Here is a 23965-nt window from a genome sequence, read left to right as displayed (position 1 = left end):
GACAAGTATATATATATACGACAGAGAAAATATATTAACATCTTAACCTATTTCTGTTTTGAGTGGACGGTTCTATCATTTTAAATCCAACATCTTTCAAATTTTGGTTGGAAGTCAAGTGTAACAATTTTCTCTCAAATAATTAATATCATGCCTTTTCGATATAAAAGTAAGTGATTGAAATTTAACTAGGAATAATATTATACTTACAGTGCAAAATTTATATTTCAATTGGTGGGACATACTGATAGCCATTTCATCTAATTCATTGTGTGATGATGAGATGATTAGATATTGATTAACTTTTAAGACATAAAATTGAAAGTAGACTAAATGGCTCCACATATTAAATTATCAAATAGGTGAAAATCACCTTTTAATTCAAAGAAGAATCTAGTGTAGTGTTCGCAACAACAACGCACACTACCACCAACACAACACGACCCAAATGAAAAAAAAAATCAAAATAAAAAAATCACAAGAAGAAAAATTTAGAAAAACCATATAGAACCACCAAAACAAAGCGATTTCCCTAAAAGCCTACTTAATGAATCCCTTTCATATGCATGTATGTGTGTGTGTGTGTGTGCGCGCCTAAAATTTTGCATGAAATAATCTTCAATTAGTAAGCATTTATTTTTTTGAAGGGACTAGTTTGACGCGATTAATAAATTCCAACAACTTTCCATTCAATTCCCTCTCTCCACGTATTCGTTGCTTTTATTAAACATCGGCCTGGCCCAACATCAGCGGCAGCCCTTCTAAATATTCCAACATCACCCAATAACCCACTTTCGCACGTCTGAAGCTCCACCATCATCACGGCGCGTCGCATAACCTGATACAATCATTCAATCAAAGAATCTCCAATGGCCCCCACTACCGTCCAACAAAAGCGCGTACCCACCACTCTCTCACACAAAAACATAAAACGGACACAAAGCTCCCCCTTTCACTGTCTCCTTCGCTTCTCAAATCATGGCTGCTACTGTTACTAAACTCTCTCAATTCCTCCTCTTCCTCTTCCTCTCCCTGTCTTGCAACGCCATCACCCCCTCCGCCGCTGACTCCATCGGAGTCAACTACGGCGCCATCGCCAACAACCTCCCGCCACCTCAGCAAGTAGCCAATTTCCTCAAAACCCAAACCACCATAGACCGCGTCAAGCTCTTCGACGCCAACCCCGAATTCCTCCGCGCCTTCGCCCACACAAACATCCCCGTCACCGTCACAGTCGGCAACGGCGACATACCTGCCCTCGCAAAACTCCCCGCCGCCCAGTCCTGGGTCGCTAACAACATCCTGCCGCATCACCCCCAGACCATCTTCAGATACATCGTCCTCGGCAACGAAATCTTGGCCACGTCGGATAAAGTCCTCATCGCTTCTCTCCTGCCCGCCATGAGAACTCTTAAATCAGCTCTCGATGCTGCCAATCTGAGCAGCGTCCAGGTGTCGACACCTCATTCCCTGGGGATTTTATCAACCTCTGAGCCGCCGAGTACCGGAAGGTTCCGTAAAGGTTACGATAGGCTTATCTTTGCTAGGATTCTCGAGTTCCACAGACAGACTAAATCCCCGTTTATGGTTAACCCCTACCCGTATTTTGGGTTCAAGCCTCAGACGCTCAACTACGCCTTGTTTAAACCAAACGCCGGCGTTTTTGATCCTGCCACTGGGAAGAATTACACCAACATGTTTGACGCCCAGCTTGATGCTGTTTACTCGGCTATGAAGAAAGTTGGGTACGAAGACGTGGACATTGTGGTTGGGGAAACTGGGTGGCCGTCGGCGGGCGACCCGAACCAGCCGGAGTCGAACTTGGCCAATGCGCTGTCGTATAATGGGAATCTCGTGAAGCACGTGAACTCTGGAAAAGGAACGCCTCTGATGCCTAACAGGACTTTTGAGGTGTACATTTTCGCCTTATTCAACGAGAACCTGAAACCATCCATATCGGAGCAGAATTTCGGGTTGTTTAAACCCGATTTTACGCCGGTTTATGATGTGGGCATTTTGCGTAATAAACAGGTATAAATCCTTCTTCTGCAGCTTTCTTTCGTAAAATATTATTGAGGGTAGTTTTGTAAATTATGCGTATCTCAGAGATTTACAGATGAGTCTTGAAAAGTAGCTTGAGTGTGTGAATGGGGTTTTCACCGGAGTCGGTTCTTTACTTCTTTTTATTGACTGTGCTGGTCTTTATCTTTAACCAATAGTGGATTGCCACGTAATTTGAATGTACTGTCGTCCCATTTGTCTTTTATCCGTTAATGTTACCCGGTCACGTATGCATCGTCATTCTTACACCCCTGCAGCCTTTTCTTTACTTTGAATTGAAAATGTTGTATATGCTTTGGTGGACGACAGATCGTACAAGCCTTAGCTGTCCGCTGTCCACGGTCCACTCACAGATTTTTTTTATTTGTTTCTTTTACGTCTTTGATGTAAAGTTTTCAAGGGCTATATTCGTCACAAAAATTATAAAAATTCCCGCGTCTTCTCAGTGTCAAAAAAGTGCAAGCAAAAAACAACACGTAATCTTGGTTCTAAGAAAGTCGAATCAATTTGAACAGTTGATTTTGATCTTTTATTCAAGGCACAGGGTCCCGCGAAAGCACCAGGTGGAAGACCTCCCACCGAAGCTCCAGTTGCAAAACCGCCATCAGGCGCGGTCACGGGCAGGAAATGGTGCGTGCCAAAATCAGACGCCTCGGATGCAGCGCTGCAGGCAAACATAGACTACGTGTGCGGCACTGGCGTGGATTGCAAGCCTATACAAGCCGGTGGGCCCTGCTTCAATCCGAACAATGTGCGGTCACACGCAGCATACGCCATGAACGCCTTCTATCAGGCCAACGGGCTTCATGACTATGCTTGTGATTTCAACAAAACAGGAGTCCTCACTTCAGCCGACCCAAGTACACAACTTCTATGTGCATTCCTTAATTAATTAATAAAATTTATTAATTTATTTGGTAAATAAAGCTAAAAAGTGGGGTTGCTTTGCTTCTTCGGTGGTGGGCAGGTTACGAGGCATGTGACTATACCCATGTGGAAGGAAAAGCTCTAAAATTGGAAAAGTCGGTGGCGGGAATCTCAACGGGATTGTGCACCGTTATAGAGATTATTGTCGTAGCTTTTATTCAACTTCTTTTTCTAATTTAAAACCTGTAAGAGGATCGTTATGTACAGGCATAGCTTCCGCCATTGGGTTTAAAATTGGGCCTTGATGTTGTCTTTGCCTGATGGTTTTTAATTTTTTTTGGTAGGCATGGTGTAGTGCTTAATTGTACCTTGTATTATTTTTTACTTATGTGTATTCTATTATTTGGGCTTTTGGCTACCTTACAGGCTAGTTGACATGACAAAGTAAAGTACAAGCTTTATAAAATGAATAATTAGAGGTGGGTTTTATATAATTAGGTAAGAAAGGTGGCATGATCTATATTACTAAAAGAGTAATACTATAGTTATAAATTTTTGTATAAATTAATGTGTTATTAATTCATTGGTTGAATTAAATATTTTTTAGTTTACATGATTTATTTTTATTATTTTATATTTTTATTCAATCAATAAATTAATATCACATTAATTTGTATAAGATAAATTTGTACAAGAGTTTGTGGTTGTATCATCACTCTTACTAATAAATATATCTCAAATTTTGCTACTTAAAATAGTCACATGGAATAATCTTAGGGGTGGGGCGTCATACGGTTCGGATCATAACTGAATCGAAGCTGAACGGTTTAGAATTTCAAAATCGAACCAAGTTGGGCTCATTAAACCTTAATTGTGGTGATGACATAATTATGCGAACATATTCTTGATATAGCAAACGAAAACATAATATGATTATATTTTTATTTATTTTAATTTTGAGTATACAAAATACAGCAAACAAGAATATTACAAAAATAAGGGAAATTATCTTTCATATACTCTATATTTACTCTGTTATAAAAAAAAATACAACACTTTGAGGGTGTATCAATCGTCCACTCTTAGTTGACAAAATGTATCAGCCGACCACCAAATCGTTAATTGTCGTTTGAAAGTTAACGGAGTTACAGCGAATTAACGATTTTACCCTTGAAAATTATCACTTGTATACCCTTAAATTCTCTTTTTATCACTTGTATACCCTTAAATTATCACTTGTATCATATGAAAAGACCAAATTACCCTTCTGACGTCATCATACTTAAACGGCAATTAACGGTTTGGTGGTCAGCTAATACATTTTGTCAACTTATGGTGGACGATTGATACACCCTCAAAGTATTGTAGTATTTTTTATAATGGAGTAAACTAAGGGTATACAAATGATAATTTCCCAAAACATAATGAACTTATAACGCTTGGGAAAAGGGGGAAGGGATATACACTTCTTGAAACTATGCCAACTGCTCTTGCTCTTACAACGGATTTTTTTGGGACTCTAATTCGATGTGTATGACTATGCACATACCTAACATGAAAAATAATGATGAGATCAAAGTGTGGACAGAAACAATATAATATCGATGTCGATTTATCTTATTCTACAATTAAGTGCATAAATTGGCACTGATTTTATCATGTTTTGCTCTTGTAATATTGTATGGTGACGTGATGACAATAGTGTTAGCACCACATAAGACGATAAGACATTCTCTATAAACAAATTAAAATCAACGCAATTTACATTAAAACAAATGGAGAGATAATTATTTGTGTACTCTCCGGATCCAAAATCATTAAAAGGAGGAGGAGCGCTGAGATGAGGGGGAATGGACATGGTTTTGAGAGAACCCTAATTGAGACTAGGGAAATTAAAGCTTTCCAAAGTTATTACTCATAAATGGGTGTAGGTGTAAATTTTGTCCAACCTTACTAAGTTGTAATTCCAATCAAGGATAGCCTTTTTAAGATTGGGGTTCCTTTTTGTTGGACCCGACAATAATGAATTTACTAATTTTAATGAGCTTTTGAATCTCCTCTTCAGAGCCCACTTTTTTAGGAGATGAGAATGCTCTTATCCAACAATACTGTGCAAAAATAAGAAAAAAATTAGAAGGTCGGCTTTACCTGCGTAAACTCTCTGATAGTCAAGTTAATCATTGGATTTTTAGAAATACAAATTTAGAAAGAGAAAGTCAGTATTTCCCCTCTTGAGTCCATTTTTTCCTTATCTGTTGGTGAGAATTGAGGAGATATTTATAGGCAAAATTAATTTAACTTGAGTCTTAGTAACTTTGATGGCAAGTGTCGTTATTCGCATGACATCTAGTTGTACTTATCTTCTTGTACCCATCTTGATTGACAAATAGATATGCTAGTTTGTCTATGGATTAAAGGAAGAAGCGTTTTTACCTTAAGATGTTTTTCCTAAGACTCTAAGATCATAGGCACCTTAGAATTTAGGAGATTTATCTTAGGTGATTTGTTATAGGATATGATCCTAGGGTCTTGGAACCTTTTGAGGTTTGGAGCCTTTCCTCGCAGGAAGCTTATTCTAAGTTGTTTGTCTTAGAATATGATCCTAAGACCTTAGAATCTTTTGGGTCTTGGAGCCTTATCATCTGAAAGGTTTATGTTATTTAGGTTGTCTTAGGATAGGATCATAGGACCTTAGAATCTTTTAGACTTTAGAGCCTTATCACATAGAAGATTTATCCTAAGTGGTTTGTCTTATGATAGGATCCTCGTACCTTAAAACTTTTTAGGTCTTGAAACCTTTTAAGTCTTGAAACTTTACTAATTAGGAATTTTATTATGGGTGGTTTGTCCATCTATTCATGGGCTTTATAAGGACTAAATTTACTTGGGTCCTAACTAGCCCATTTTATTTCTGGTTTAACAATGAGAATCAAGATTCTAAAAGATTCAGTTGATACTTATGTTAAAACTTTACTTTTTTTTTTTTAACTAGGACAAACACCTAATTCATAAGTAAGAAAAATAAATTTAGAAACTAACAAAACATGTTAACTATATTTAAGTATGCTATGTATTTATGGAATTGGTATTTTATATAGTGGAGTCTAAATATTTGAATAAATTGAACTGGAAATTAACGATTTGTAACTTTTCTCGTTTGTTGGAAATTAGATTCTGAAGGATTTATGTCATTTCACTGTGACAATGCTACCGAATTTTCTTCTTTAATATCGACAAGTATGTAAACCGCATGTAAGGGGAAAGTGAAAATGCTGCTACAAGTAGGCTAGGTGTACTGGTAGCAAAATTTCATTAACTGTCAACGCAGGTCCAAAATCGCTTGGAATAAAGATCTTTAATCGCCTCTTAGAAACTAGGTGTAATTTAGCATACAGTAATAAGTTGAAATTACAAATTGTAGTTGAAATTATCTATTTGGTAAAAGATATTCTTGTCCACTGTAGGCTTGAACGGGTATGGGTTGGGAATTCCTCATAATTGGATAGCTATTGTGTTCAATTTTAATCAATGCATTACAAAAGATCTAGGTTGAGAATAAAATTCTCCACTTTATTATTTCTTTGTCCATCATTTACTCCTTACAACTGACCTTTAATTTAAACATTATTTTATTATTATTTATTCCTAGTTAGGATAAGGTTTTAAATAATATAGTAGTCCATTGAATGATTAAAATCTCAAAGTAAATGTTTAGTATAACATCGTATTAGACGGTTGTTCCGATTATTAAGCTACTAAGTGCTAATCTTTTATGTTTTATGGTTTTAATTTTTTTCTTTAATATTTATTTCATTTAGTTGTTAATTTTAACTTTTAATTTAAAAAAAAGTCAATAGTCAAATAGGTTCAATAAGCAGATATGGGTATCAATGTTTTATACCCATACTAGCCCACCCAATCAACAGGTATAAAAAATTATATCCAGACCTAATCTTTTTTTATAAAGCGAGAGTAAAATTAGACCCGTCGCCTGATCCTAACATAATAGGTGCCGTGCTTGTGGCAATTTTTAACCATCGCTAAGTGATATGGAGGTCTATGTCAACAGAATAAATTGCCCCTATTTACTTCTCCTAATTAATATTCGTATGACATTACAAGGGAAATATTCATTTGATATCTATCCTTGCGAAAAAATTATATTTAATAACACAAATTCTCTTATAAACAATGAACACTTAAAATTCAGAGTGATATTAGAGAAAAACAACTGAAAATTAGATAATCATCACAAACAAAAGACTTATAATGGATTCGGAAAGTGAAAAACAAAACGTGGAGTAATTATTAGACAATTAGTCGGGACTCCAATCATCAGCAGTAGTAACAGAAGGCCAAGCGATACGCCGTACACGACCACGACAAAGCGGGCAAGTAGAATGATCGTCCAGCCAGTCATCCATGCAAGTTTGATGGAAAATATGATTGCACTTTGAACGAACCTTACACTCATCACCGTCCCTAAACTCCTCCAAGCATATAACACAAGTACTCGTCTTATTGACGGCATCATCATTTTGATGGCTTTTATTGTTAATAATATCTCGTTTGAAAGCTGTCCATGAGACTTTCTTGAACTTGGAAGCCCTCGGATCCTCCTTCACTTTGTACTCCGTACTATTAATGATCACCCGCTGCTGCTGCTGCTGCTGTGAGGATAATCCCTGTTCGATATCTTGATTCTGCGTTTGAATTCGACTGCTATAGAGTTGCGTGAATAAATAGTAGGATATATAGAATAAGAAGAGAATTAAACAAACCACGGATGATATGACCAAGGGTGTGGTTAAAACTAACAATCTTAAGCCTTCATCGTTGGGACAAGTAGAGGGTGTTGCGGCAAAGGGCATGGCTTCTAGCTTCACAGTTAAGAAAAAGTAACAAATTTGAGTGAATGGGACAGTTGAGTAATATTTCTGATTAATTAGTATCTTATTTATAATATTGTAAGTGACAACAATCCTACTCCGGATTAGGAATTGGAAATCATTGTAACCATAGTTCAGGAAACTTTATATATTCCGATCAGGTATTGGAATTGTTTGATCACAACAAAATTTTTAAAAAAATATATACGGTAACTTGTTATTACAAATGGGGGATTCAAGGAGGGATAGCCCAACCAAATAATAAAATAAAATGAAATGAAATGAAATTTTAAAAAGAGAAAATAAAAAAATAAAAAAAGTTTTTTTAAAAAAGGCGCGCACCTAGTAATTTGTCATAATTTTTTTTCTTCAATTTTATCATCTTTTCAATAACAAAATTTTTTTCTCGGAAGAACTTGTTTTTCTATAAATTACTGGTACTTAAAATACCATGAGGCCATCTTACGCGGTAAATAAAGCCACTGTTCCTATAAAAAATAAAAAACCGTTGTTAGAAAGATAAGTGCACATTGTTGGAAAGGCAAATATGATATTTTGAGAGTGGGGTTATTTCAACTATTAATTTCCTTTCAACATCCATTTTTTAGAATAAAATAATTATCAAATTGGAACTTATTATTTTAATTCATAGTTTATTAATTTTTTAGCAATTTTGTTTATTAAATTTCAATATTCACTTCATATATAACAATAAATGTTTGATGAGGGAAGGAGATGTAGGGAGAGAGGATAACGTAAGATAAGTAATTGATTAAATTATATTTTCACAATAAAAAATTTAGTTTAAAAAAATTAATGGGTTTAAATAGACCAACCCCTCCAATAATTAAATTTATATGTAAAAGTATCGCATTTATCTTTTAACAGTATATTTTTTTATTACTATTTTAACACTCTTGATGAAATGAGTTATTAATTAAAAAGTTAAAACTTTACCGTAACCCAAGTGATAAAAATAAAATTTTAAAAATGCTGAAATAGCTATTCTCTGGAATTAGAAAATTTGTCGATGCAATGTCTAAAAACACAAGGCAAGAATATCTTTATTTATGTATTTATTTTTTGTTTTTTAATCCTTAACCAACCACAAATTCGGTGCGAGCCCTCGATACATATGGCACAAAAATAGACATAGTTAGCACCGTAGCAGAACCAGAAGACATAATTACCGATGCGTACTTTTGAGTTTACAGAGTGTGTATATAACTGTCACGAATTTTGGTGTTATATAATGATATGAATTTGTAGGAATCTTAGGGGGGGGTTTTTTTTTTTTCAATTTCGTTATTATATATTCATCACAATTTCTTTTTCTTTTGTTTTCAAAGTTGGGCACAAAACACTAAATTGCTTTAGCTCGATGATATGTAGCAAATTAAGTTTCAAAAAATTAGATATAGTTTCGTTGTTTGTTTTAGGAGGCTCGGATTTGCTAACAATTTTTAGGCTTTGACAGATCTATGCGATTTTGTCTAATTCTAGGAATTATTTTCTTTAGTTCCGTACATATTATATATGTGTATGTACACACACTGACACACACACAAATTTCCGCATCCTAATTTTATACCACCGACACGTTGTCGTTTTTTTCCCTCGGATAAACGGTGCCGTCTCGTCCCTTGCTTGGTCCACCGACTTTTGTTTTAACATAAACGAAAAAGGAATCTCGTGAATTCAGAAACAAAAGAGGGGGAGAAAAAAAAAAGAAAAAAACAACTGTAGCTCTTCGATTAGGGATTTCGAATCAATCACGGCACAGGTAAGATCCATCTCCAGATGAATTATCTTGAAACCCAATATTGAGTTTTTTTTTTAATCTTTATTTTGTTATTTCATGTTCTTTGTTTTGTCGGTTCTGTATGATTGAGCGTAAGGTATTTTCTCCTCTTTTGTTCTTAGTTTGTTGGATTGGGGATTGAGTTGATGTTGTAATTGAAATTACTTTACAACAGAATGATAGAAATTTCTTGAATTTGATTTACTGAATTCAAAATCCTAACCGCTGCTAACTTTTATTTCTTCATCCAGATTTGGTAAGTACGATACTTCAATATGCCGGCCACCGCTGGACGAGTTCGCATGCCCGCGAACAATAGGGTTCACAGTAGTGCAGCCCTGCAAACTCACGGTATATGGCAAAGTGCCATTGGGTACGACCCTTATGCACCAAACAAAGATGACTCCAAGAATTCAGCACAGCCGAAACCCTCTAGCAATGAACCAGATGCTGATAATCCGTACAACAGCTACCAAGGTCTTTTAGCGCTTGCCCGCATAACTAATACCAATGCCGACGAGGCTCGTGGAGCTTGCAAGAAATGCGGTCGTGTTGGGCACTTGACATTTCAGTGCAGGAACTTTCTGAGTGTTAAGGAAGATAAGGAAAAAGACCAGGAAGCAATTCAGGCTGCGGTTTTGTCTGAGTTGGATAAAATTAAGGGGAAGGTGGGGAAGCTGAACGGAAAAGGTAAGGTTGAGAGTGAGAATGACAGTGACGAGGATGAAGAAGAGGAGAGCGAAAGTTCAGACTCAGATGCAGATTCAGAGATGGAGAGGATTATAGCTGCAAGGCTTGGGAAGAAGGTTAGCAATAAAGGGAGATCGTCGGGGAAGAAGAAAAGGGATGATTCAGATGAAAGTTTTTCAGATTCAGATTCAGAGTCAGGAAAGAGGAAGAAGAGGGGGAGGTCTAAGAAGAGGAGGAGTGGAAAGAGGAGATATAGTGATTCAGAGGATGAGGATGAAAATAAGACAAAGAGGAAGAGGAGAAGAGAGAAGAGGAGGAAGAGGGATGAGTCCTCAGATGAAGAGGATGAACGTCAACACCGTAGGAGGAAGAGTAGGAAGGAGAAGAAGAGGAGGAGAAGTCATAGACATGCAAATGATTCTGATTCTGGTACATCCGAGGATTCTGGTGGAAGGTATGAGCGCAAGAGCCGAAGGTCTGTGACACCATCTGATTCTGATGCAAGTGGTTCGGATGATTCACGAGTTGGAAGGGGTGTAAAGAGGTCTAACAAGAAGAGCCGGAATCGCCACCACAGAGATTATGAATAAAGACTTCCTAGGAAGGTATCTGCAGACTTCATGTTATGAATTTATTAATTTTCATTCTGAAGCATTTGTTATAGGTTTGATTGTAATCCATTGATGTATATCTTATTCTAAGAACAAATGATAATGATTCTCACTGTTGAATCTGCATATTATCACATTTCAACTCCTCATAGTTAATATTTGTTGGTTTTGCCAGGATGAGAAAATATGGATGTGACGGTCGGTAATGTAGCTTCTCCGTGATGGAACCTATCATGGAGGCAAACCACGACAACAGTTTATTGTAATCTGTCTGAACGCTTTGAATTAAAAGTCATTTTTTTCCTCGTAGTAGGATGAAAGGAAACTTTGTGTTCTCTCTTGTGATTTGTGTCCTGTTGATTTGTGACTGAGCTGATTAGAGCGTTACATATCTAGTTTCGCTGTTTAAATTGAATGCTTATGTAGTTATGTTGCCCATTTGTTTTTGCCACCGGATTTGCTATTAATAAATTTCTACGCTATGTTTTACATACTGAGGTTGCTTGCTGTGTTTATTTAAGTTCTGTTGTACATGTTCTTATTAATCTCTTTCATCTGGAAATTCCTACCACGATGTAACACGATGGTTGGATTCCTTGAGATTCTTAATTATGAAATCAGGGTGATAATGCATAGCTTTCAAGTTGTGGAAGAAGCAATCTTCCGTTCGTACATGGTGCAAAAATCCTTCGATGTTATCAGGCGTATAACATAACATAACAGCACATTTAACTATCTACAATTTTATATACGCAATCATCAATCAGAATATAGATAGGCATGATAGATAATATAACCACAACAGAAAAATTATTCAAACACTGAATTTGACCGAGGTTAGCGCATCTTTGGCCGCTGCTGCACTTGACTCAATTTCATTTACATTCTAAGATGGAATTCCGTTATATTTGATTCAATTATTCAATATGTGAAGCCATGATAAAATGTGTAAAAATGATTTTTCAGACGATGATTATGAATCCTACCGCAAACTTGGGCTTCCACTGATGGCAAAAGCAGAAAATTAATAGCCACTAATTTGATCCAAAAGAAATTCTACAGGAATAAACCAAATGGTTTCTTGGCGCCGTTAATGGTCGTCTGGGGATACTATTCTTGTGTAGCTGCTTGTGAATTGAGTTCTGCAAACCTCATGCCAACGCGCATTGAGTGCTTCAGAAATTTCTCAGCACAACGCATGACGCAGGTCTCCTCTTGCTTCTGTAGGGTCTTGCGTGTAAAGTTGTCCACACAATCGTTGAAACATCTCTCCACAAGGGAGTTGTACATCCTCAAACTACACATTCGATTCAAAGATAAAAAGAAATAGAACACTTGATCAACATCTGTGCCAGAGAGTAGATTAGAGAAGAATTTGATGTTTCCAAAGCAGTTCAACAAGCTAAAACTTAACAAGAAAAATATATGGAAGCTCCCAATATAGTAGAAACTGGCAAAACTGATAGATTGAGGCATATAGAACAAATAAACCAAAGTACACATTAACAAGCGCAAAACATGTTCTGTAATGGGAATCACAATAGGATGCATGACGACTGCATACTTTTAGGGCTTTCACTCTAACGACGGTCTCGGTTCTCTAACAGAAATCTTAACATGGGTGCAAAATCAAATCTGAAACAAGAATCACCAAAAGGAGAAAAAGGATAGCACTGATTTGCAAATTTTGTTCCCAAAACGTCCAAACACAGCACAGCAAATGCTGCATTGGTTTTAAGGAGAACCAACTTTTGGCTTCACCAAAACGATTTTCACAGATGTTAAATCCAATCATGAAACCAGTATTACAAAAGTGAAGCTCTGCAGATTACTAAGAAATAATAACTTAGCAAAAAAAGTCTATAACTTTCAAACCCATCATATAATTCAAACTTGATGACTTAACATGAAGGACCAGAATGTAGCAGAAAAACAAAATAATAATAATGGTAGTAGTAAAACTATCTTACTTCAAGGAAAATATGAAGCAGAAAAACTCATTAAAAAATAACAGAACTCTTCAAAGACCTTAAATTACAGGAAGGACAGTCTAAATCCCTTAAGCCGCTTGTTTATAGTCTCCAAGGTCTCGAGCACACATCATACAGATTGTTATTTAAAATGATAAGATTAAAACCCCCACATGACTAAGATGTCCTTTTCAAATTAGTTAAACTATATCAATGAGCAATCACCATATATAAGCAAATGTAGTACCCAAAACGTCCAGATGCAACACAAATGCTGGCCTGGTTTTAAGGAGTACATTAGTCTGCTTTAGCTTCACATGTCAACCAAGCCACAAGGACAAAAACTAAGCTTGCAACTTGCATTACACAAATTTCACATGCAAAGCCATAAATGAAAACCAAAACTAAATCCCAAAGTCGAGTTTCACAAAAATAAGCTAAAACAAAGAAAGGAATCCTTTTTAACGAAAAACGGCAAGATAATTCATCTGGATTGCGATATAATAAAATTTTTTTTTTTAATTCAATCAAGGAAGAAACGGTAGATTCACGAACAGGATATATAGAAACGGAAAATAAGAGAAACTAAAAGGGCAAAGTGGGAAAAGAATCAAAACCTGTCCCGTAATTGAAGATGGTCGATCATGGCAGCCATTCTGGCCTTGTCCTGTTCGGGAAGACCGTCAAGTCCAGCCAACATGTTCTTGTCCATTCCGGCTCCTTTTCTGTGTTGAATGTTGTTGAACTGAGAACTCAGAGGTAGGGTTTTGGGAAAGAGGGCTTTTCTTTCCTCTTTTATACTTCAGTCACCAATACGTTGTCGTCTCGTGTTCCTCTCTTTCCTCTTTTCCTTTCTCTTTCTCTCAACTTCCTTTGATCTTTTCCTCCATAAATAAAAAACGAAAAAAAAAAAATATTTTTCCAATTGTTTCATAATCAATCGAGCCTTGCAACCCGGCCCAATCCCATACTCAGGGCCACTTTTCCCTGAAACCCACAAGTTGAGGCCTGTAGCTCTTGGGCAATATGGAGCGGGAGGAATGGTGAGAGTTGCCAAATGCTCATAACACTGATATATCACATACATTTCGGAAGTTGGAATGGAACCACTTGAATAAATAAATAAATAAACCACCTTTAAATAAGTTGCGGTTCCAGACTATTTATGTGGTCTGTGAAAAAAAAAAAAAAATTGAACTCATTTTGAGTCAGATATCCAAGCATAAAACTAACGCAATAGAACTTCAAATTGTAACAATTGTAAATATAAATATAGTGTAACATAGTTCAAATTTTTTAAAAAGTACTCACATATTCACAGTAAACTTCACAAGTTGTTTTATAGGGAAGTGACACGTCACTCAGCTCTAATTCTAGCCACTGCTTGTGAGTTCTTTTAGATGTTTCATTAGGGTTAGGTTCCATATCGATACGTTGTTATGTATTGTGGCCGAAACAATTCTTACTAAGTGATTTTGTTTGTAATTATTAGCTGCTATGTTTCTAAACATGTAAGATATACAAGTTCAACTCATGAGATATGAGAATGATTAAAGCACTATTAGTGATTTGTTCAAATAGCACTAATATTTGATCACCATCTAAACACCACCAAGATAGAAAACAGAATCTTATTTATGCACAAATAATACTACACAAAGCATTAGTACTGTTCATACTGTAATACTATACTTCTATTATGATAATATTTTGTTAGTGGTCAAATATCATTTTTCTTTGTCCAAAATCACGATCACAGTGTCACCACGTTAGGCCGGATGGGCCGAGTGTCGCGGCTTGGCTTGTAGCCTTGTGCCAAGTCTTTGCGGAAAGATGGGCGTGCACGTGGCGAGCACGAAAGCAAGGCAAGTAGAAAAGCCGTGTGACGCACGGTGAGTTGGCAAGCAGATTCGGATTATGGTGGGAGAGCGTGGCCGTTCAAGTACACATCACGAAAGAAATTTTAGGTTGTGCGGATACCATTTGATAATATGACAACCTAATTACATACCGCCATGTGCTGCTACCTCGTAAGCATATCAGCTCATTATTTCCTTAACTATTTGTTCAAAAAATCACAGAATCAGACCAAGTATAGAAGTAAAAATGCAAAAATCTACAGGAAATGCATTTACACTCACCCAGTAGTAACACGACGCACGTATGCGTGACACAAGTCGTTTGGAGATGAGTGACACAAGTCGTTTGGAGATGAGTGACTCCCGGTGGCAGAGACTCCTTCGAGAGGAGGGCCTGTCACTCAGCAATAAAACCGGCATATATTTAAAAAAGAAAAAAGAAAAACTGTCGGCAGTCACCCACTTGACAATATTAACAAAGGAAAATCAGAGCAGCATGCATCTGAATCTCATACACTGAAACCGAGAGAGTGAAGAAGAAACAGAACAAGAGCAGAGAAGAAGAGTAAAAATGCCGAAGAGCAGCTTTGCAGGCGCTTTAACAACCCCAAGGGTTGATGTTGGAATAGACACGGGCAATGATTTCCTCAATCATACTGTCGATGGCTTCTTGAAGATCGGAGCTGTAATTTCAGCGATACATTTCTTCGTTTTTTGTTACGTATGTGCTGTTCTGTATCGTTCAAATCTTTTTCATCAAAACTATACGCTTTTGGCCTTTTCAGGTTGCAGCAACAAGAGCAGTTGCTGAGGATACTTATAATATTGTTAAAGGAGGTCATTTCCTCCTCCTCCTCCTTTTCTTTCTTTATTTTTCTTTTTTTTAAAAAAAAAACTGCTACTGATATAAAAATTGCTTTTTCTTTTTTCTTTTTTTCGGATGTAAATGCATTGATGATTATCTCGCATCAAATGGGATTCTGTCACTAAATTGAGTTGTTGGTCTAATATTGCATTTTTCTTGCAGGGAACTTTTCCCGTCACCATCTTGAGCATGCAGTGAGTGTTTCTATATCTATTGCCTGATTAGTAGATTTCCTCTTTTACTAAATAATATGTTTATCTGTAAGAGCTAAATATTCATTTTCACCAATTGAGAACGATGTTTCTGCAGTTGAAGAAGATGTGTAAAGAAGGTGCATATTGGGGTAAGTATGTAGCATATTGCATATATAGCCATGTAGTTGTTTATGAAACTTGTCTCCTTTGAGATCATTCTGTACTGAGAGCAAATGATTTGAAGTTTTTCTTTTATTCTCCAACAGGAACTGTGGCCGGGGTTTATGTAGGCATGGAGTATGGGGTCGAGAAGGTCCGTGGCACCAAAGACTGGGTATGTTATAAAGTATAATTTCCTCCAGGACTCGCTTGTAACTATTGTGATTTATTTGCAAATTGTTCTAGAACATGAGTATTGATGACTCCGAGAATCTGGTAAGTTTAATCTATAGGTTTCTCTTGATAGTGATTTTCAATCAATAATTCTAATTCCAGCTATCTGTGTCTTTGGATATACTGCAGAAGAACGCGATGATTGGAGGTGCTTTCACTGGGGCTTTGGTCTCTGCGGTTGGCAAAAATAAAAGGGACAAGGTTGTGATGGATGCCCTCACAGGAGGTGCCATTGCAGCTGCTGCAGAGTTCCTTAGTTACCGCAGCTGAGCAATGTCAACCAGAATTCTTTCTGATCTCTGCTTTTTTTGAGTTACTACGTGGTTTGTTCCTTCTATCATTTTCACTTTTTTCAATGGTTGTAAGAAACATATAATAATGTTAGCCATTTTAACGATTTGGAAGCTCATTGTATGCTCTTCCTCATTACCAATTTCTGAGGGCTAACAGTTTTTAATCAAGAAAGAGAAAACGTATAATGATCTGGTATTTGCATGAGGTGTGTTTCCTGAAAAGAGTTGTTGTGACTGCAAGTGAAGTATTTTTTTTTTCCTCCACTATCTGAACTAAGATGATTGTAATTTCTTATCCAACTTATGATGGAAACAATGAACATGGATATTTGTTAATCAAAACATGCACTTAACCTCTAAACCTGGGGTTCTCATATAATATCCTTTGCCAATGAGAAGAAAAACCAAAAATGGTAAATGATGGCTTTGGAATAGTGGTTAGGGACAAAAGCACGGGTAAAGCAATCAAGACGTTCCATTGCAGCAGGTCCAAAAGAAGGTTCTAGATCACGCCAATGATGATGGGCAGCAATGTGCATCATCATAATTCTGGGTTATCACTTCTAACGAATCCTATCTGTGTTAAGCGCCATACTAAGAAGCTCGTTCAATGAAACTCGTTTTCAAAAACTATAAACATGCAACAGAAAAAATGTCTAGCATTGTATCTTTGAATGCGTACAGCCAGAATTATAAATATAATCTGTGAATGTATTTCAATCATCTTTCCCAATACTTTACGGGAAAATTCCGCAGAACCTTCTCCATCTTGCCTATCATAATTTGTTCAATATACAACAATAATACATAAGACTTAATTTGTCTCGAGTAAGAATCAGTGGCAAAGAATAAATAAAATTCATCAGTCATAAACAGATTATCATTTCTTTTGAAACTGTTCGGCAAGTTTCAATAAGCTATAGGTTTCAGCATCTGGTCTAGCGCCTCCTAGAATCATCCTTCTCAAGAGGTTTGGATCATTAATTTTGGCTTTGACATAAGCCTTGATCAATGTATTGTATACAAACGTGTACTTGGTGTAATTAGCTTTCTTTAGTTCTTCAAATAAATTCTCAGCATTCCCGACATCACCCTTCTCAGCAAAAATCTCAATTATTGAGAGGGTTGTCTCCAACCATGGAGTTGAGCTTCTGACTTTTTTGGTCGTTATCAGTTTCATCCCCAGCTCTAGAGCCTTGAACCCTTCCTCCACTAAATTTGCCTTGAAGCAACCCAGAGCAAGATGTCGATAAGTTATGGCATTAGGTTTGCAGCCATTCATACTCATTTCCTTCAGAAGCCCAGAGGCCTTATCAATAAATCCATTTTTGCAATATACAGATATCACAGAGTTGTACTGTTCTGTTGCCTTCAACTGTTTCACTGACTGCATTTCAAGCCAAAGCTCTTCAGCACGACTTACCTGTGCAATCCTACCAAATGCTTCAATTGCTAACACATAACTTTTCGACCGAACATTGGGGAGTTCTTGCACAGTGGCCCAAATTCTCTCAAGATCCTTTCCTTTCGCCAGATACCCATATAATATGATAAGGACATCCAGTGTCGACCAGTTATTCCCCGTCATAGACTTCTCCAGTGCTTCAACATAGGTTTCGGCAACACTGTACAACCTTGCCACTGCATGGGCAGTAGCTAATATGCAGTAAGAAACTTCATTTGGCTCTACTTCTGACCGCTTCATGTCACTGTAAACCTTCATCAACCCTTCAATGTTATGATCATTAGCTTCTATTTTCATCAGAATGTGGAAGGTCGAAACATGTGGTGCCACCTTATCAGCCTTCATTTGCCTTAGGATATTCGGAATGGTTTTCCTACGGCCAGGAGACGAATTGAGGATTATGAGGCGGTTGAAGACCAAGTATGAAATGGAATGACCCAACACCCGCATTTTCTTCATGTATTCAAGGGAAAGCTTGATCACGCCTTTGTCCAAGCATGCAATAACAAGATTGTTATAAAGCAACTCATTCTGATAATCCTTAGGGATGCAGCAAAAGAGCTTCTCACCCTGTGATATCCCATGATTTTTAATAGTAAATTCCAACAGATAAGAGTAGTCCAATTCTTTTGGCCTATAGGGTCTCTCTCTAATCACCCATTCCATCACCTGGCAAAAAAGCAAAAACCTTAGCCTTAAATCCGTTCAACGCTCATGCATACTAACTATGTGTACAGACTCGTTTCCTGCAAACGGACATGACATGATAAATTCTTAAAACGAACACAAATAACGAGCTAATGTAACATATATGATAAAAGCATCTAATACAGCTCACTCAAGCATTTAGACAAACATGTGCATTGCTTTATAAGTGTCCCACTCAAGGTACATAAAGAAACAAAGACATTTGTACCTCAAGAGCTCGTTTGTTCAGTTGAAGCTTCCTCAAACGATTTATAGAGTGAAAAATTTCGCCTCGATGGACGGGAAAGCCCTCGCGCATCCAGCTTTGAAATGCGGACCCAACAGGCTCTCCTCTCGGCAGCCTCTCAATTCTTAAAGATAAGCACTTAGGTTTTTCTAGTCCTGGCTCTATGTTGCTCGTTAGAAGCTTATTGGGAGGTTGAGTACAGAAAAAGTTGAAAATAGAGGACGTTTGGTTGACTGTTGAACGTATTGCCTGAATGAACAACCCTCTTTGCCCCCATGGGGCTATTGCTTGCATCTTTTTTTCTCTTTTAATCTTCTAATTATTGAATTTCCTTAGATTGTTTGATATTTAAATTTATTAGGCCGTTTAGGATTGGACAAAGGGATCAACAACCTATACAGGGTGAAGAAGGGTTTGGGAAAAACTAGACGAGAAACTATGCAAATCTCCATGGCCCCCTAGATGTTACATTTATATATTGACAAGTATAATTAGCTGCCGGGTGGCATGCCCATCAAATCTACAGTAGCATTATAAGGCTTTTTACTTTATGTTTGCTGGTCTCACCATGGAACCCACTAGCGATATATAAGTGATTCTTGGAGGGGAGAGACAATGGCAGAAGATTTTGATGGAGGATGATACCTGTTGAGAATTCAGACTATGAAGAGGAGTCAACAATTGACCCCAAGGCCATGTTGGCACACCACCTGAGCAGTAATATCCAGCAGCCAGCTGATGAAGAAGCTGAGGTGTATTCAATGAGCTGGCAAAACTGTTATGCAGGGGAATATTTTCACGTGAATACTGCAAGCTGGAGTTTCTAGAATGTTTTCAATGATTGGCTAGTGCAGCTGTAATCTTTTGTTTTATTCATTTTTGTTTTCCCTTTGAGCAAGCTACCATTTTTACGTTTAGTATAAATATGTGAAGGATGTGTATATCTTTTTAATGTCATCATAATATATGAAAAGGTTGTTTGTCTTTCTGCTCTGCTTGCATACTTAAGCAATTCATAAGAATTTAAGTTGGTATCAGAGCAACTTTGAGCTATGGAAAGCAGCAGAAATTCACAAACAAACATGGATCAAACTCTGGAAAATCCAGATGATCAACCAAATGATTTGAATCAAAACCAACCTGAAAATATCGACAATCAGAATCCAGATAATAACACAAGAAATGTGACCATAATGAACCCATCTCCTACCCAACATATCACCAGCAACACATATGTGTTCACCACTCCCATCAAGCTAACACAGAACAATTTCATGCTCTGGAGATCACAAGTGGTCTCCAGCATACGAGCAAATGAGCTCGAAGGCTTCATAAATGGAAGCTATACATGTCCCCCCAGATATTTCACCAATCCTGGACCTAACCAAGCTACCATTACCCACCAAAATCCAGAATATCAAATCTGGAAGAAACAGGATCACATTCTTTTGAGCTGGTTGCTCTCATCTCTCAGTGAGGGTGTCCTCGGCACTGTGGTGGATTGTTCTACTTCACATGAAGTTTGGACAACTCTCACCAATCAGTATGGTGCAAGAACAAGAGCTAGAATCCTATATTTGAGGACACAGATTCAAACCACTAAAAAGGGCTCTCTTACAATCCATGATTATTACTCCAGGATGAAAACTATCCTAAACACACTCAGAGCAGCTGGAAATAACATGAGTGATGAGGACTTTATTATGTGTGTCTTAGCTGGAGTAGGATCTGAATATGACTCTGTTGTCACTAACATTAACTATATGCCAGAAACTCCTTCATTGTCAGAGGTCTACAGCATGCTCCTCAGCCAAGAAACCAGGACTGAGCAAAACCTCAGCCCAGGGACTCTTAAGGCTAACTTCACACAGATGAGAAATGGCAGGAGGAACTGGGGCAATGGTGAAAGATTTGGCAGTCAGCAACAACCTGGGATAGTCTTCAGAAATCCTGGTGGTGGCACTGGAAATGGTGGTAATGGTGGTCATGGTCAGGGAAATCAAATTATTCAAGACAAAGGCAAAGGCAAAGTTGCTGCAGAAGGTGAAGGTTCTGAGCCAAAGGGTCCATGCCAAATCTGCCTCAAAATGGGACACACAGCTGCTGAATGCTGGCATATGTTTAAGAAAAATTATGTGCCACAGCCAAATAGGAGGAGAGGAGCCTACATGGCCACAGCAGAAGGACAAAGCAGCAATGCCTGGTACCTTGACAGTGGTGCCACAAATCATGTGACCAATACTATTGGAAACATGAACCTGAACTCAGAGTACCAAGGTAATGACAAGCTCACTGTTGGTAATGGTAACAAACTTCACATCTCTCACATTGGTTATTCTATATTGCGCACTCACAGTCCACACAAACATATCAAATTAAATCATATTTTGTTTGTACCTGATATTACCAAAAATCTCATTAGTGTTTCTAAATTGCTTCATGATAATGATATTGATGTTGAGTTTCAAAAATCTGTTTGCTTCATCAAGGACAAGAGCCAAGGGAGAATTCTGGTGAAAGGAGTGGCTAGAGATGGACTATATGAGTTGCTGTGCATGCCAACTCATTTGAGTGGCAACAAGGTTACTTATGCTGCTGAGCTATCTTCATTTCCAATACCCGAGTCAATAAGTTGCATTAGCAATCTAATGTCAATGGCATGTTTCAATTTCAGTAGTAATGAGTCTTTAGGTGCCAGTGTTGGTGCCAGTGTTGTCGAGTCCAGTAGAGCTGATACAAGCAGTAGGGATCTTAAAACAAATGAAATGGATCTCTGGCACCATAGGCTGGGGCATCCAAATGAGTCAGTTCTGAAAAATACTCTATTATCTTGTAATCAGCTCAACTTAAATAAAAATATCTTTCCCTCATTCTGTAATGCTTGTCAGTATGGAAAGCAATCAAAACTGAACTTTAAAAGCATTGAAACCAAGACCAGCACAGCCTTAGAACTAATACACAATGATCTCTGGGGACCAGCACCCATTCCATCTACCCATGGACACAAATATTACATATCATTTGTGGATGACAAGACAAGATACACATGGTTGTTTCCCTTAACAACAAAATCACAAGCCCTTGACACATTCATTGTGTTTAAAAACCAAGTAGAAAATCAGCTAAATTTAAGAATCAAGGCTTTACAAACAGACATGGGTGGGGAGTTTAAAACTTTCGAACCCTTTCTCAAGAAAGAAGGAATAGCCTTAAGACACTCATGCCCTTATTTACATGAACAAAATGGAAAGGTGGAGAGAAAACACAGACACATTGTGGAAACTGGCCTAACATTACTAGCCCAAGCAAAAATGCCTTTGAGATATTGGCAAGAAGCTTTCAGCTATGCCACCTACATCATAAACAGATTAACCTCACCTATTCTTGAAAACAAAACTCCATTTGAGCTGTTATATCTCACCAAACCAGATTATTCCCAAATTAAAGTTTTCGGTTGTGAATGCTATCCATACTTAAGACCCTACAACAAGCATAAGTTTGATTTTCACACTTCCAAGTGCACACTACTAGGCATTAGCATCAGTCACAAAGGTTACATTTGCATGCATCATTCTGGGAGGATCTACATTTCAGCCAGTGTCAAATTTAATGAACATTCATTCCCTTTTCAAAATGACTCAAATTTCTGCAAGCAAAGGCTCATTGACCAAAATGATTCCCCCACAATTCTAGAAAAATTTCAAGTTGTATCTTTCTCTACTAGTGTTCCTCCTGAGTCAACACAACAAAATGCAGCTCATAGTCAATCTCAGGCCACTGCTGGAAACTCAGAACAGCTCCCAAGTTTTAGTCAAGATGAAGCTTGTCAGAATTTGAGCCTCAACTCTATATCAGACAACCACTCACCTGTTGAACTCTCACCAAACACCTCAGTAGAAAACTGCACCTTGCCTCCCATAACAGAACCAAACACTCAAGCCTCCTTACATCCCATGATCACTAGGTCAAAAGCAGGGATTTTCAAGCCAAAGGTTTATCAAACATCCACTCAATCTCAAACTTCCTTACCCCCTGACTCCACTGTGGCATTGAAAGATCCTAAATGGAGAAGAGCAATGGACGATGAATATAATGCTCTTGTCAAAAACCAAACCTGGACCTTAATTCCACATGACCAGAACTACAAACTCATTGGCAACAAATGGGTGTACAAAGTAAAGGAAAATCCAAATGGCACCATAAATAGATATAAAGCTAGACTTGTCGTGAAGGGGTTTCTGCAGACACCAGGACTTGACTTTAATGAGACTTTCAGCCCTGTGGTTAAAGCTGCAACAATCAGAATCATTTTAACTTTGGCTGTAAGTAATGATTAGCTGTTGAGGCAGGTTGACATAAATAATGCATTTCTGAATGGAGATTTGACAGAGACAGTGTACATGCCACAACCTGAGGGATTTGAGGATAGGAGAAGACCAAACTACATATGCAAGCTCAAGAAAGCTCTTTATGGACTAAGACAAGCACCCAGAGCATGGTTTGACAAATTAAAGAATGCTCTGTGCTCTTGGGGATTCAACAACTCCAAGTGTGATACTTCTCTATTCTTCAAAAGAAGCAGTGCTGAAATAATCATTGTGCTTGTGTATGTAGATGACATAATTATGACTGGAAATAACAGCAAGGGTATTGAGGAAGTGATAGGAAAGTTAAGTGGAGCCTTTGCACTGAAAGATCTTGGAAATTTAAGCTACTTCCTTGGGATACAGGTTATAAGAAATCAGAACTCCATTCTGCTCTCTCAAGCTAAATATGTTCAAGACCTATTAGCTAAAACAGAGATGGAGAGTTGCAAGGGAATAGAGTCACCATTCAGCACAGCAGAGAAACTAAAGAAGGGTGAAGGCACCAAGCTTGACAATCCCTCATTTTATAGGAGTGTTGTAGGAAGTCTACAGTATGCTGTTCTAACAAGACCAGAGCTTGCATATTCTGTTAACAAGCTCAGCCAATACCTGTCTGACCCAAGACAATCTCACTGGACAGCTTGCAAACGAGTGTTGAGGTACCTAAAGAGCACTGCAAACATGTGTTTAAAGTTCCAGAAGTCAG

The 23965-nt window shown here is 37.6% G+C and overlaps 5 protein-coding genes across 7 annotated transcripts; 3 read left to right on the top strand and 2 right to left on the bottom strand.

Moving 5' to 3' along the window:
- Window positions 1-925: 925 nt before the first annotated feature.
- Window positions 926-3351, top strand: LOC18035532 (glucan endo-1,3-beta-glucosidase). Of its 2 annotated transcripts, none has more exons than XM_024178747.1 (3): window positions 926-2031; window positions 2606-2921; window positions 3029-3351. In XM_024178747.1, the coding sequence occupies exons 1-3, from the start codon at window positions 979-981 to the stop codon at window positions 3166-3168; spliced, it is 1509 nt and encodes a 502-aa protein (XP_024034515.1). In that variant the 5' UTR covers window positions 926-978; the 3' UTR covers window positions 3169-3351. The 2 variants fall into 2 exon arrangements, with proteins under 2 accessions (XP_024034515.1, XP_006424832.1); XM_006424769.2 differs by having other exon boundaries at window positions 928-2031; window positions 2600-2921.
- A 6120-nt stretch (window positions 3352-9471) lies between these two features.
- LOC18034385 (CAX-interacting protein 4) lies at window positions 9472-11409 on the top strand. 2 transcript variants are annotated; one of them, XM_006424765.2, is made up of 3 exons: window positions 9472-9600; window positions 9870-10913; window positions 11095-11409. In XM_006424765.2, exon 2 carries the CDS (start codon window positions 9894-9896, stop codon window positions 10896-10898), a length of 1005 nt encoding a protein of 334 aa, XP_006424828.1. In that variant the 5' UTR covers window positions 9472-9600; window positions 9870-9893; the 3' UTR covers window positions 10899-10913; window positions 11095-11409. The 2 variants fall into 2 exon arrangements, with proteins under 2 accessions (XP_006424828.1, XP_024035188.1); XM_024179420.1 differs by having other exon boundaries at window positions 9472-9640.
- Window positions 11410-11811: 402 nt separating this feature from the next.
- LOC18035413 (mitochondrial import inner membrane translocase subunit TIM9) lies at window positions 11812-13740 on the bottom strand. The gene is made up of 2 exons (XM_006424764.2): window positions 13507-13740; window positions 11812-12216 (listed from the first exon to the last, which is right to left on the bottom strand). Exons 1-2 carry the CDS (start codon window positions 13599-13601, stop codon window positions 12030-12032), a joined length of 282 nt encoding a protein of 93 aa, XP_006424827.1. The 5' UTR covers window positions 13602-13740; the 3' UTR covers window positions 11812-12029.
- Window positions 13741-14861: 1121 nt separating this feature from the next.
- On the top strand, window positions 14862-16679 carry LOC18035068 (outer envelope pore protein 16, chloroplastic). Its single transcript, XM_006424763.2, has 6 exons — window positions 14862-15433; window positions 15534-15585; window positions 15776-15807; window positions 15923-15956; window positions 16074-16141; window positions 16330-16679. The coding sequence occupies exons 1-6, from the start codon at window positions 15320-15322 to the stop codon at window positions 16468-16470; spliced, it is 441 nt and encodes a 146-aa protein (XP_006424826.1). The 5' UTR covers window positions 14862-15319; the 3' UTR covers window positions 16471-16679.
- A 547-nt stretch (window positions 16680-17226) lies between these two features.
- LOC18035101 (pentatricopeptide repeat-containing protein At1g07590, mitochondrial) lies at window positions 17227-19527 on the bottom strand. The gene is made up of 2 exons (XM_024179263.1): window positions 18875-19527; window positions 17227-18627 (listed from the first exon to the last, which is right to left on the bottom strand). Exons 1-2 carry the CDS (start codon window positions 19184-19186, stop codon window positions 17374-17376), a joined length of 1566 nt encoding a protein of 521 aa, XP_024035031.1. The 5' UTR covers window positions 19187-19527; the 3' UTR covers window positions 17227-17373.
- Between the last annotated feature and the right edge of the window lie 4438 nt (window positions 19528-23965).

This window comes from Citrus clementina, unplaced genomic scaffold (genome assembly GCF_000493195.1).
Source record: "Citrus clementina cultivar Clemenules unplaced genomic scaffold, Citrus_clementina_v1.0 scaffold_8, whole genome shotgun sequence".
NCBI lineage: Eukaryota > Viridiplantae > Streptophyta > Magnoliopsida > Sapindales > Rutaceae > Citrus > Citrus x clementina.
Note: the sequence above shows the minus strand (reverse complement) of the source record. Positions and strands in the feature narration are given on the sequence as shown.